This window comes from Myotis myotis, unplaced genomic scaffold, assembly GCF_014108235.1.
Source record: "Myotis myotis isolate mMyoMyo1 unplaced genomic scaffold, mMyoMyo1.p scaffold_m19_p_13, whole genome shotgun sequence".
NCBI classification, from domain to species: domain Eukaryota; kingdom Metazoa; phylum Chordata; class Mammalia; order Chiroptera; family Vespertilionidae; genus Myotis; species Myotis myotis.
The window spans coordinates 24,418,712-24,432,637 of NW_023416317.1; the positions used below are offsets into that span (position 1 = coordinate 24,418,712).

General features: G+C 40.3%; 2 protein-coding genes across 5 annotated transcripts in view; one reads left to right on the forward strand and one right to left on the reverse strand.

Annotated features, from left to right (window-relative positions):
* MKRN2 (makorin ring finger protein 2) overlaps positions 1–7,648 on the forward strand; it is a 38,295-nt gene extending 30,647 nt beyond the window's left edge. Inside the window, exon 9 of the transcript XR_004971517.1 lies at positions 7,495–7,648. The gene's annotated coding sequence lies outside the window, so the exon portion shown is untranslated. The remainder of the gene's footprint in view (positions 1–7,494) is intronic.
* Positions 1–13,926, reverse strand: part of RAF1 (Raf-1 proto-oncogene, serine/threonine kinase) — a 75,609-nt gene that overhangs the window by 4,961 nt on the left and 56,722 nt on the right. For 3 of the 4 annotated variants that reach the window (XM_036332227.1, XM_036332226.1, XM_036332229.1), the window contains 5 exons: positions 11,076–11,229; positions 7,936–7,963; positions 7,702–7,829; positions 7,234–7,351; positions 595–679 (listed from right to left, as the gene is read on the reverse strand). In XM_036332227.1, the coding sequence (XP_036188120.1) occupies positions 595–679; positions 7,234–7,351; positions 7,702–7,829; positions 7,936–7,963; positions 11,076–11,229 (513 nt within the window). Of the gene's footprint in view, positions 1–594; positions 680–7,233; positions 7,352–7,701; positions 7,830–7,935; positions 7,964–10,433; positions 10,494–11,075; positions 11,230–13,926 lie in introns of all 4 variants that reach the window. The other variant, XM_036332228.1, reaches the window with a different exon arrangement.

Here is a 13,926-nt window from a genome sequence, read left to right on the forward strand (position 1 = left end):
GGTGTTCTGAGCTGTCAAGGGAGCCCACCAAGACTCACGATTCACCTCACTGCTGGCCTTGTTTGTAGAAAGGACATTATCTTTGTGCATTCACGATTCTCCCCACAGGGGTTAGCAGGAGCCCTCATTGGTGGAATTCAACATTATCCAACTTATTGCTACAAGTCTAAATAGTGACTCAGAGATTTGAAAGCTGAAGGTTTGCCATCCAGAATTAGAAAACTTGGCCATAAGAAAGAGCTCATGAAAATAAATGTGAAATGGAACCTATTTCTCCCTACCTCAAACCAAAACTCAAGAAACAGAACCTGGGCTACTGAGTATAGTGTGCCCAGAGACCTAAAGCAGTGGAGGCGTTCTGCTCATTCTAAAGGTTTGACAACCACATAAGCAGGAAGGAAACCTTTCACTTGAAAGGGAGGAGTTTGAACCACAGGCCTCCACAGTGAACTCTCACTAACCACCAGTCCCAGCCATAGACCCTCAGAGACAGGTCTACACCATGTAAGCCCACTTACTCCGTGGTTTGTGTACCACCACCAGTCCCCACCCTTGCCACTCCAGGGGGGCCAGACAGGCCAGCTTTCTACTCACCGCAGGACAGCCACCTCATTCCTGAAGGCCTGAAACTGCTCTGGTGTGGGGTCAACAACCTTTAGGATCTTTACTGCAACGTCTCCTGCAAATTAGTTTGTAGTCAGTATAATCAGTTGAATGATCTTACTTTATTTTTCATAGACCCTAGTTTTGAGATACAGTGAATCATTTATTCAAAAATCATATACCTAGAAAGATGGAATATGCAAAATTCTAAATTATTCAAGTGACTGAAAAAAAAGTTACATAGGTTACACTACTATCCTTTAAATACCACCCCCACAAGCCCTGGCCGATTTGGCTCAGTGGATAGAGCATTGGCCTGCAGACTGAAGGGTCCCGGGTTCAATTCTGGTCAAGGACACATGCCCAGGTTGCGGGCTCAATCCCCAGTGGGGAGCCTGCAGGAGGTAGCTGATCAATGATTCTCTCGTCATTGATGTTTCTCTCTCCCTTCCTCTCTGAAATCAATAAAAATATATTCATACATACATACATACCACCCCATAGGACTGAACAGACTTGGTTTAAACTATTCCTAGAAAGCCCGGCTTCCTGAGGTAAGGGCATGTGTGACAGGTCACACAACCTGGGCCTGTGAGGATGACATCAGTGGGTGGACATGAATGGCCCAGCAGATACTGAATCTTTGGGGCCAAAAGCTGGTGCTAGGAAGGAGGCCATTTAGCAAGCAGTTGTTAAACTTAGCAGCCACATTTCAATGAGACCTCAAACGGTCCATTGTACAAATTCAAAGATATATATTGAAATTAAGCTCCTTTGCTTTCAATACCATTAAACAGAATTCCTAACGATTAATAGCGATTGCTTACTATATCCTTCCTGGCACGGTGTGTGTTTTCGCAGGCATTATTTCATTTAATCCTCACAGTTGCCTTATGACATACATACTGTTATCCTCATTTTACAGAAAAAGTTTATAGCCACTAACCAAAGTGCTGGAATCAAGATAAGATAGAACTCCCAGTCTGACTCCAATGGCTACTTCTAACCATAACACTATCAAGTTACTGTTAATCATTATCAATCACTGTGCCTCTCTATTACCTTAGAAATATCTATGGATCATTTCTACTTTATATGTGCTACCAATTTAGAAGCCAATTTCAAAAATGCTTTTATGTTATATTTATCATAGAAATTATACTAAGTTACTTGAAGCCCTATTAGGACCTCGGATTTTCATGGCAAATGAATTTACTAACACAGCCTTCTGGCGATCGAATAAAGTAGGAGTCAGTTGAATGGCACCTTGGAAGTGATAGTTCCTCCACCTATCAAGCACATCATATCCTTGCAACCTCTGTTGGAGCATTCCTTACTTCACTTTTGGGGAGCACCAACTGGTAGATAGTTCTTGCGACAGGTCCCAACTGTTGCACTGTGATCTCTGGTTTTATCAACTAAAACTAAAGTCCCCACTTAACAACAGCCTCCACACAGGCTTTCATCCAATTCACTGGCACCAGTGTTTACCAAGGGGCCGGGGCTGCCTGTGAAGTTGCTGCTGACCTGGGATGGGAGGTGTACACTATATTCAGAGCTGCCTTCTATCTAGGAAGATGGAGCCAGTAAACCATGAAGCCCCAACCTCAAGTTCCTTATGACTGAGTAGGGTTAGCATAACTGCGCATCTTGGAGCATTTGAGCCAAGAAAGGTATGAGGAACAGGTAAGGTAAGGAGGGGAGCGGTGAGAGAAATATGAGCTGTGTTCAGAAAACTCTAGCTTGGGATTTGGGCACCTGCAGGATAGGAGAGAAGCCAGGAAGGAGTCTGCTACAAGAGCCCAGGTAAGATGCAGGCACAGTAGTGGCATGGGAATGAAAGGAGGGGGTGGAGGCAAGAAGCCCTATGAAGGTAAAATGATCCATGTGGCAGCCAACTGAGTGGCAGGGCTAGGATATGGCAGTGCTGCTTGCCCAGGCACTGGGCAGAGCTTAAAAGGGACAGGCCAGGGTGGGGTGCAGGAAGAAGGCTTGGGGAGATGCTGTATTGTTCCTCAGGACTTTCCTAGTTCATGAGCCCTTCCCTTTTTTACAGCTTTCTTCCAGACATGCTCCAGTTGCCACTAAACTCATCCCCAGTGGCACCAATTTTAGACCTAATCTGTAATGCAACCTTAGAGCTTAGAGGATTCACTGGGAGCCAAAGCTTTGCTCACAGTGACTCACTTTCCTGGTAGTCAGCTGATCATCCTTCACCTCTAGCCTCCGTTTTTCGGAAGAGTTAACAGGGATAATTAAAAGTTCTTATTTTCTTTGTTCCATCATCACAGCCCGTTCAAATCCACCCATCTCTCTAAATTCTATTATCCAAAGATATATCACAACTCTGTGTGAGACCCACAATACCTGAGTCTTCATGCAAGTCATTGAACAGGGTCAAAGGCAGTCCTATGGCCCCCACAGAGATGCATCTGCCAGCCAGCTTACAGTGAACAGTTACAATAACAGATTGTTTGTAAATTCTCACTGAAACCAGAGACTCTATATGACCCCACTTCATTTACATGTAAATATTCTAAGGATTTCCATGATAGGCAGTCAGTCTGCTAGAGACAATGGACAAGCATAGGAAAATGGAGTTCAACTCATATAAAGAACAGTTTTCCAAAAACAAAACAAAACAAAACAAAAAACCAGTTTTCCACTTGGTAGGAACTGCCTAGAGTTGGAATGATTTCTCGTGGGATCCTACAACCTCCACCCTCAGACCTCACTCCTATTAGCCTTTCCCCTCATTTACTCAACTGAAGCCATCAAGGCCAGGTGAGTGGCCCACTTTGCACCTGCTGCTGCTGCTGCTTTCCCAGGTACCTGCACCACCCTCAGGCTTCATACAAATGCCATTTCCTCAGCAGACTCCTCCCCTACCAATCTACAAAAACTGAACTGGGCCTGCCACTCAATACCTGCTTTCCTCCATTTTTCTGCTTAGCACTTATAATAATACACTATATACTTTACTTTTCTTGGTTATTGTCCTCATCAGAATATAAACTCCATTAAGAGAAAGAATTTTTATCTGTTTTGTTCACTGCTTCATTCCTAAGCCCCTACAAGAATGCTTGGTATTAGAAGAATGCTCAGGAAGCATTGCAAAGGAATGAATTCTAAGATGCAACTGTAAGCAAGATAAGTTATGAATTAACAAGCTGTCTGTCTGAGGCTCTGGAGTGGGAAGTGGGGACAGCCTCTGGTGGGTACACTGAGGACTTAGCTGTTCGCAGCCCAGGTTCAGAATCAGTTTCTGGCAGGTAAGTCAGGACTCAGGGCCCAGCCTAAGGCCCCCAGGCAAGTCTATAGAATTAGGTCCCGGCTCAAATAGACTGCTCTCCAAACTATCCAAATACCTTTACAGCTGGCAATCTTCCAACATCTAAAGGACGGTACTTTATCATATTAGCAAGTAATATGAATGACAAAGGTAGTCAGCCTTTTTATGGAGGGTAGCTACATGAAGTAGTTAACCAGAACTCCTTACTTTCCCTTAATAGTAAAGTCAGAAGCAAATATAGTACAAATAAGTTAAGACCTGTTCCTATAGGTTGTGTTTTTAATGAGATGTTGATATCTCATTCGTCACTGGAGAAGAAGAGCTGTTATCATTGGTAAATTTGGAATGTTTTTAACCTTTTTAAACACCAATTCATTTCCCCATTGGGACTGTCTAAAACTTATACACACACCCTGATTTCTAGAACAGAATAGAACCAACACCATTCCTCCTCTTATTGACTCAGTGAAAGTTATAAACTTCAGTGTTAGGCTGAGATGGGGATCCCCAGACAAGGGTTATACCAGACTGCTTGCCTCACACTAAGTGGCCTAAGACGGTTCTCCAGTTGAGAGATCTGCTTGAGGGTTTTGCTGCCTTCTTCTCATGCTGTCAGTGATGGTCCCTGCAATCAGTCTACAGCCTCTATTGCTACCTTCATTCCCTTTAATGTGTTGTTTGTATTGAGCAGAGACTAACAAATCAGACCCCAAACTTGTGCTTAAGAGGAGGCTCTGTACTTGAAACCCCAGGGCCGCCTCTTTACATAAAGTGAGTGAGCTTTTAGTTCATGGATCCGAGGTCTCCATCTCAGCTGCTTTGAGACCCTTCTGTTTACTTTCACACCTGCTAGGCAGAATAAAAAATTTTCAAAAATCATCAAAATAGCTCTCACTAATAAATTGAATAAAATAGTGTATACAGGAACCAGGAAAACAGTAACAAAGGGAGTGTCAGGGAGAGTACAGCACAAAACACTCAATCTAGAAATTGTTTCCTTGACCCATTTTTCTTTTTTATTCAGAGATCATGGCTCGCTTTTTGAGAGGCTGACTTTTCAGACTTTAAAAAACTAGAATCTTATCGATCAGACTGTCAAACCTCAGAGGGAAGGTAGGGGAGGGTGGGGGTAAGGGGGAGAGATCAACCAAAGGACATGTATGCATTCATATAAGCCTAACCAATGGACACAGACAGCAGGGGGGTGAGAGCATGAGTGGGGGGCTTGCGGGGGGGGGGGGGGTAATGGGGGGATGAGGACACATATGTAATACCTTAATCAATAAAGAAATTTAAAAAATAATAAAAAATACAACTAGAATCTTAAAAGCATTAGACATTATCTACCTTCTAACAGACTTTATGGCAGTAACACTATAACAAATACATCTTATCACAGTCTAAAAGCTCACATGATTGAGAAAAAACACAAGCTCATAAGCAGAACTGTGGCAAATCTAACTAATGCTTTAAAAATTATGTGCTCAATCAGGAAACTTAAATTTGGGCACAATTTACACTGCATCTATTGGCTTTTAGCAGATGCTTTAAAAAAATGAGGCATAAAAATGATTCAATGCTCCTAATGGAAGCATTAAAGCAATAGTCACTGCTCTAACTCCTGCAATTACTCTCAGCCTTGTCTCAGGTACAAGCACCTCTCTCCTTTCCTAAGGGATCACTTAGACATTTGGGACATCCATCTGGATAATATTCTGCAAGAGTGTAATTTCTCAGAGACCCACAGGCAGGCCACTAGTATATTACATAGAATTTTCCAAGGAAAAGGAATCATCCTACATGTAATTTACAAACATTCACTCCTGTGCCAGTCCCTTAAAGGAGAAATTTGTCAGAATAGTTACAAGTGGCAAACTCATATTCGTGAACTTAAGGTTCAAGTAATATTGGAGGTGTTTCTTCGTTTTCAAAACCTTGAATTTTAATGCTCTGTTCACGTGATGCTCTTAACCTCTCTCAATCTTTGCCCATTTACAAATAAAGATAATATGGGAGCATCCAAAGTAGAAATATAGGCATGTAGGCACTTTAGGTGTTTTTACTTTTTGTTTGCTTGCTTTGGTTTTTTTGCTTTTTAAAAATCTGAATTTATAAGAGATGTCTATTTAGGAACATGTAGCGTTTTAAAAGGCAGTACTTCTTAGGTTTTTAATGACTCGAGTCATTAAAAACCTAACAGAAAATGCCAAGTATTTAGTTGCCAAATATACAAGTTGTGGCTACAGACATTGCAATAGTACATTTCCTTCCAAGAGAAAAAAGTGTTTCCATTAGAATAAGAATACTAACAACTCCATAGATTCAAGAAGTGAGCCTTTGAAAGCTTCCTTCCCTATTTGATTGGGATTCCCACAGCCAATCCCAGGGCAGAGCAAAGAGAAGCTGTTGCAGGAGGCTCCTGGCTGTCCTGTGCCCAGCTGTTTGACCAGGGGCATGATGGTTCCCCTCTCAGGACCTGTTTTCTTACATGTAAAATCTCTAAGGTGCTTTCCAGCTTTAAGTTTCTAGAATACATGCTCCCCTCATAGCAGCAGATTCTTACTCATTTAAGAAGCTTCAAAGCATGTCCCTCATGCAGCCTGTATTTAATCCCATGTAATAAAAGCCTAATATGCAAACTGACCAAACAGCAGAATAACCAGTCGCTATGACACACACTGACCACCAGGGGGGTAGATGCCCAACGCAGGAGCTGCCTCCTGCCCACAGGCCCCAGGCCGGCCAAGGTGGGTGCCAGTGGGGGCCCCTCGATCGCTCGACCGGTCGCCCTACAGCTTGGGCCTGATCGCCAGACAGGCCTAGGGACCCTACCTGTGCATGAATTTCATGCACTAGGCCTCTAGTCCGTTTATAAGAAGATTCCCTGACGTTTAGGGCTCACCTCTTGTTCACCAATTTCTAATTATCCTGACAACCTTATACCAATTACAGCATTGTGGAGTCTAAAATGAATGCTATGAAATCTCACTGAAATATTAAACTCAATCTTCAGATGTAATCCAGTATCCCTACGCAGCGGTTTTCAACCTGTGGGTCGCGACCATCGGAAAACACATATAGCATATCAGATATTTACATTATGATTCATAACAGTAGCAAAATTACAATTATGAAGTAGCAACAAAAATAATTTTATGGTTGGGGGTCACCACAACATGAGGAACTGTATTAAAGGGTCATGGCATTAGGAAGGTTGAGAACCACTGCTCCTAGAGAGCGCTGCTGTGAGCTACAGAGCTTGCTGAATCCTATCCCCCTCCTATGCTCTCTGTACTGAAACTTGACTTCATCCCTTGAAGTAAAGGCCCCAAACTTACCATGCCACTTGCCCTTATAAACAGTGCCAAAGGAGCCTGACCCAATCCGAGTGGAGAGCATCACTTCACTGGCTTCTATTTCCCAGTAATAACTTGAATCTCTCTGTCCACGAGGCCTCTGAAACAATCAGATATTAAATACATTCCATGGAATGGTAAAGGTCTATTTAACAAGGGTTTCAAAGAAAAGATCAACTCCATCTATTCTCATACCTTTTAAAGATAAACATATTAACTATAATTCCAATTTTTATTTTTCAGAAAATACCACCTTAGTTGCACCCTCCCTTACAACCAGCCAGCAAGTTTTCCTAATGCAAGCATACCAAAAATGGCACTGACATTTATAAAAGGATTCATCAAATGTTTTTTATTAGAGTCCCCTGCCTCCCAAAATTAAAAGCATTCTCATTTCTAAGTTTTTCTTACTGAACCCTAACCTGCAGGAGATACTTTGGCCATACTCACAATTTTGTTTTTCTCCTGGGTCCCAGATCCTGGTGCCCGCTCTCTCTGTGCTGGCACAGGGGTTTTGGGCTGTGACCAGCCCGTTGGGCTCAGATTGTTGGGGCTGCTGGACAAGGCTGAAGGTGAGGCTTAATAGACAAGATAAACAAAATCCACACATGGATAAGCCAAAAGATGATACACAACATTAAGAGCAAAAACCCATTACTATTTGCTAAGACTTTGGACAAGTACCTGATTCACTGTGACTTCGGATTGCATCCTGAAACAGAAAAGGAAAGCTGGTCAATTTCGGCACTAGAAAAGATGTTCTCTGGGGAAGAGGGAGGGGAGGATTTGCAAGAACAAAGTAGATGACAAAATTTCTAAAATACAGTCTAATTATACACTTTCCTTCAATTAAATTCACCAAATGTCACTGCCTAATACTTCTAAGATTGTTATCAAATATTAGGAGGACTGATGTTAATTTTTCATATATGATGAAAACCAAATTATCTCAGAAGAAGGCAATGCACACAGCAAACATACACTTTAAGGAAGGCTAGCAAAGGTACTATCAGCTAAGATCTTTCTAATGCTTGGGGATCTTGCTCCTGTAAGGCAACAAAAAAAGTGGGGATTCAGTGGCAAGCTCACTCTTACTCCTGTAGGAGTTCATCAGGGCACATTGGCCAGAAGCTGGATTTGATACAAGTGAGCCATGACTTTATCACTTTATCCAAGCCTAAAAATCACGGAAAGATGAAAGGATCATAATCTCCTAGTCCAATACTTACATTTTACATATAAGAAAACAGTGTAACAGGTCAAAAGGCCTGGCCAGGGTCACACTGCCAGTGAGTGGCAGAACTAAAACAAGAAACGGTCACGAGGGAATCTCAGTTCGTTCACCACAAAATGCTCTTCAGACCTTATGGGTAAGCTCTGAAATTAGTTACTCTCTATGTGGGTAAGACGTCAAATGCTATCTGTAGAATTTATCACAAACTGGGTGAAAGTTAAATCACAAGGCCCTCCACAAGACCTAAGTACTCAATTTATATATCCTCACTTAAGAGTATATAAATAGTAACAATATAAAACCACTTGGCCCCCACATCCTCAAAAAGGGTGTTTTTCTGGGAAATCCTATTCTCTTTGTTCTCTCTGTGTCACCATAGTTAAGGTAAGATACTTTTTTTCACACAACTATTACTGGAATGCTGCCACTCCGTAACATCTTCACAAGATTTAAAGAAAAATCATAAACCAAGTTGCCCTTCCTGGCCTTTGGCAGCCCCACCAAAGCATCTTCACAGTTCACCAATAAAGCCTGGATCTGGGGTCCCACACCTGGCAAGTCTTCAAGAATCACCTAGAGAGGTGTTTAATGTCACAGATTCCCATCCCCACTAGGACTGAGTAAGCATGTTTGGGAGAGCAGGTGGGAAGTCCAGGAATTTGTATGGTTTTAAGTACAACAGGATGGCTGCCAGGAGGGGAGAATATTGGCCAAAAATAAACCTGAATTTTATTAAATACGCAGCAGCTACAGCTTTATTATCCAACTAATCTATTACTTGTTTTTAGTTAAAGCATGGCACAATGTATTTTATTGACCAGGATTATATTCCCATACACTAGGATTTTTTCTTAATGTCACAGTAATTTTCTTCCTTATATCTATTCTATACAGCATATTTTATTCTGTACTATTATCTACAGTTGGACTGATTTATCCTAAAAGGGACCTTTCAAACATCTTGGAATCTAAATATTAAAGCAAGAATGTATACTTTAAGAATGCTGAATCATATGTGATAAAAACAAATCAGAATTTGCTATCTCATGTTTCTCTCTCCCTCTCCCTTCCTCTCTCTCTAAAATCAATAAAAACATATCCTCAGGTGAGGATTAAATAAATAAAGTACAGAGAGGATTAAGCACATGGCAGTGCTGGTTATTTTATAGTAAAAATTAAAAAATTTTCACTTTTAATGTTTCCTTTAAATACTAGAGTATTTACACAGGAACAAATCATATAGAAAAAATAAGTAACGGATATATTACCATATGATTAACAGGGCTAATTATGATAAGAAATAGAAATAAAATTCACAGCTTCTATACACATGACCTCCTCACAATAATCCTGTGATACTCGAAGTGTGTCCCTCCTGACAAATGACTACTTAGACCCCATATCAGAAGCCAAGTTTTTTGTTGAGTTCCTGCCGCCTCTGATTGGCAGGACAAGTGATTTGAGGGTTGAGTGAGGTAAGCTGCGCCTGAAGTGGCAGGTATCCCTGAGGTTCTTCAAGGAACAAATCATGATGTAGAGAGAGCAGTTATCTCTGATAAGTTTTAACAAAGGATTTTCAGGGCATATCAACCAAACTGACACATTTGGTTTTTAAACAAGGTATAAATAGAATAGTGGTGCTGTACCAACCAAATAAATCTAGCTAGCATTGGTCTTGGATTGGAAATGATTTAAAAAAATTTTAATGCCCTTAGCTTCAAAATCACACTTGAGAAACTAATTTCACCTGTCAGCAATACCACAGACAGTATTTTTTTTACTCATATGTGCTCTATTTCCAAAAAAGAAAAAGAACATGAAAGCAAGTCTGACAATAAATATAAAATTTAACTTAGTGATTGTTTTCTTTCTGATAGTCTACTATCTTGACAGTCTTAGCAATCCTGTTAATTGACAAGAAAGCAAAGGCATAAAGAAGAATACCTACTCTTCCCCTCAAACAAAATCCTCTGGACCACGCCCTGGGAGAAGCATTCAGGCTGTTATTCTAGTCCAAAGCAATGAGAAATAAAGAAGAATGAAGAACAAAGGAAGTAGTTTTAAGTGTATTCAGTTGTTATTAAAGATGAACTAGAAAGCAAACCAAACAAATAGAACATACCAAAAGCCAAGAAAAGAAAAGGCAGTTTGAAAGCACTAGCTTTGGGCACTTTTACATCTCCCTAAATACCTGCTTATTAAAATCCTGACCACCCTTTGATTTCTAAATTAAAACATTTAAAGTCTTTCAGAGTTTGTAGTTCTCCATCACTATTATTTCCTTTCCCACACCAAAATGAAACTACTTATTAGCTTATTCACTAGCTCACTGAAATCCTATTCAAATCTAACATGGAAAAAATGAATTCAAGTGTTAACATTTCTTCAGGAAATTTTAGTTCTCCACTTGAATGATATACCAACCAGATTACTCAGCCAATCTAAAGATGTAGTGGATAAAAAAGAAATTTAAAAAGTTCAGAGATCTGAGAAAGTGCTTATCAGATTTGAAACCCAACTCTCTGGCACAACAGTCAATCCCACCCGAATTGACTGATTCCCATCACCACCCACAGGGCCCTATTGTTACCTCAATCATCCTGCTGTCCACAGGTAGGGTAGTGCTGACCATGTGGACATTAGGTGTGGATGTCGACCTCTGCCTCTGCGAGAGGGAACCTTCAGAGGAGGGGCTGGAGGTGTTGAATGTAAAGGCGTGGGGCGTGGAGTATCTATGCTGGGAACTAAGTGAGGAGAAGAAAGACAATTCCATGACTGACATGCATGCCTCCCCACTGGAAAAGTCATTCAACTACCTACTTTATTAAGATCCTTGGGACACCCTAGCAGGTGTAGCTCATTGGTTGGGCATCATCCCGTGCACTGAAAGGTTGCCTGTTCAATCCCTGTCGGCACTTGACAGAGTTGCAGGCTCGATGCCTGAGTTGTGGGCTCAATCCTCAGGAGGGAGGAGGGTGCAGGAGGCAGCTGATCAATGTTGTGCTCTCACATTGGTAAGTTTCTCTCTATCTCCCTCTCCCTAAAAAATCAATACACATTATTTAAAAAAAGAAAAAGGAAAAAAGATACTCTGTGGTAAACCCTACTTACTTGTACTACATTACAACCTTTTACAAAATGTTCTTTCAATATGCATCATTTAAAATTTTTCCTGTGTAGATGCTTTTGCATTGCAAATTTTTGAAAAGGAAGTAATACATGCTCTTGGAATTTATGGGAAAAGAACAACATCTAGAGCAGTGGTTCCTAACCTTCCTAATGTCGCGACCCTTTAATACAGTTCCTCATGTTGTGGTGACCCCCAATTTCATTGTTACAAATTGAACGTAATTAAAGCATAGTGATTAATCACAAAAACAGTATGTAATTATATATGTGTTTTCCGATGGTCTTAGGCGACCCCGGAGAAAGAGTCGTTCGACCCCCAAAGGGGTTGCGACCCACAGGTTGAGAACCCCTGGCCTAGAGAATACTCCAGACCATCTCTGGAAAAGAGCAGATTAGCATTGCCAACCTAAGCTAGCTAGAACTTGCCCAGTTTAATTTAGAAACTAAATCAGAGAATTTTAAGGAAAATTATTTAATGGTTAGACCTGCTGAGCACATCTACAAAAAGGCCAGCATTTTATCTACCTCTCCTTCCATAACCAACTCACAAAGTCTGTTAATATGAGTTTCATTATTTATTTATTTATTTATTTATTTATTTTTATCCTCACCTGAGGATATTTTTCCATCTATTTTTAGAGAGGGGAAGAGAGAGGGAAAGGCAGAAGGAAATACTGATGTGAGAGAAACACATCAACTGGCTGCCATCGACTGGCTGCCTCCTGCACAAGCCCCAACCAGGGAGGACCTGCAATTGAGGTACGTACCCCTGACCAGAATTGAAACCTGGAGCTTTGGTCCACAGGCCGACACTCTACCTACTGAGCCAAACCAGCTAGGGCGTGAATTCCATTTTTAGGTTGCAATATCTAACTGTGAATTAATCACTGGCCTCTTGCAGCCAATGCTACTTTCCCACCAACCAGAATGGAAACACACATTAAATATAACATTTTCACTATTTGCTCTAAAGATGTTTTGTTCAGATTCAAATAACCCATGCATGAATTCAAGGGATAAAAGGCTAGTTTTTCTAGTGGAAATTGTTCTATTGCCTTGAAAAATTGCCTTCGAAGGTAATTCAATGTTTATAACCTCAGAGGCCTGGTTTCTTCTGTGAAATCTTCAGAAGCAAGTACAGTTTTTTTGGTCAGACTTGCTTTTCAAATTATCAAGGAAAACAAAATCATACACAAATATATATCCAGATACTATTTCGATACAAATCTCTTGTTCTAAGATATGCTACTTTTAACAATTCTATGGTGGTTTCATAAAGGCCATTAAATATTATACGATCATATACACATTAAAGTCAGACTTTTTACAAAGAGGTAGCTATTACTTTAGGTTTCAAATTCACATGTAACACTAAGCAAGATGTAAAGTCAACAAACGCTCATTTTAAAGGTGGAAAACAGTAAAGAAAAAGTATGTTCAAAATCACAGGTACATAACAAAGGGTGTTTACATAAAAATACCACCAAAAAGTGGATTTTTAACCTTTGCTGACCAGGTTTTGTCTGCATGTTTCAATTATCCCTGTGAATTTCAATTTAACTGCAGAAAAGAAACACTATTAAAGTAGAATGTCTTGGCATTGAGATTACAAAGCAGAAAATTTAATGTTAGCATCCCTTTAAAAAATGAAAATTGTATCAAAAGTATGTTGTTTCAGGAGTCTTTGTATTTACAATATTTATGCAAATTTGTGAACAAGCTTTCATTTTGATCAAGCTGATCATCTACATTTTTGTATAAAACTGAAGACTCAAAAAATACATATGTAATTAGATTCTTTTTAAAGATAGCAGTCTATTAAATACCATGGTCTTAGCAATGCAAGGCCATAATAAGTTCAGTAATTGAGCACTGAGCTATGAACCAGACGGTCACAGTTCGATTTCCGGTAAGGGCCCATGCCTAAGTTGCAGACTCAATCCCCAGTAGGGGGTGTGCAGGAGGCAGCCGATTAATGATTCTCTCTCATCATTGATGTTTCTATCTCCCTCTTCCTTCCTCTCTGAAATCAATAAAAATATATTAAAATAAGAAAAAAGCTTTTTTAAAAAGTTTTATTACATCATTTTACATAGTTTTGGACCCTTCCCCTGAGGCTCACCTCACTACATACTGAAGGCAGCAAAAATCTCAAGGTTTTTAAAATATGATGAGATATTAAGGGGCATACATGATAATAGAAGAAACCTCTAGTAAGAGTCACTTTCCAGAATGTAAGAACCACAGGACCACAAAAAGAAAGTTCCACATTTTTCTCTAACACCAATAAAATAGCAAAGGGTTTACAGAGA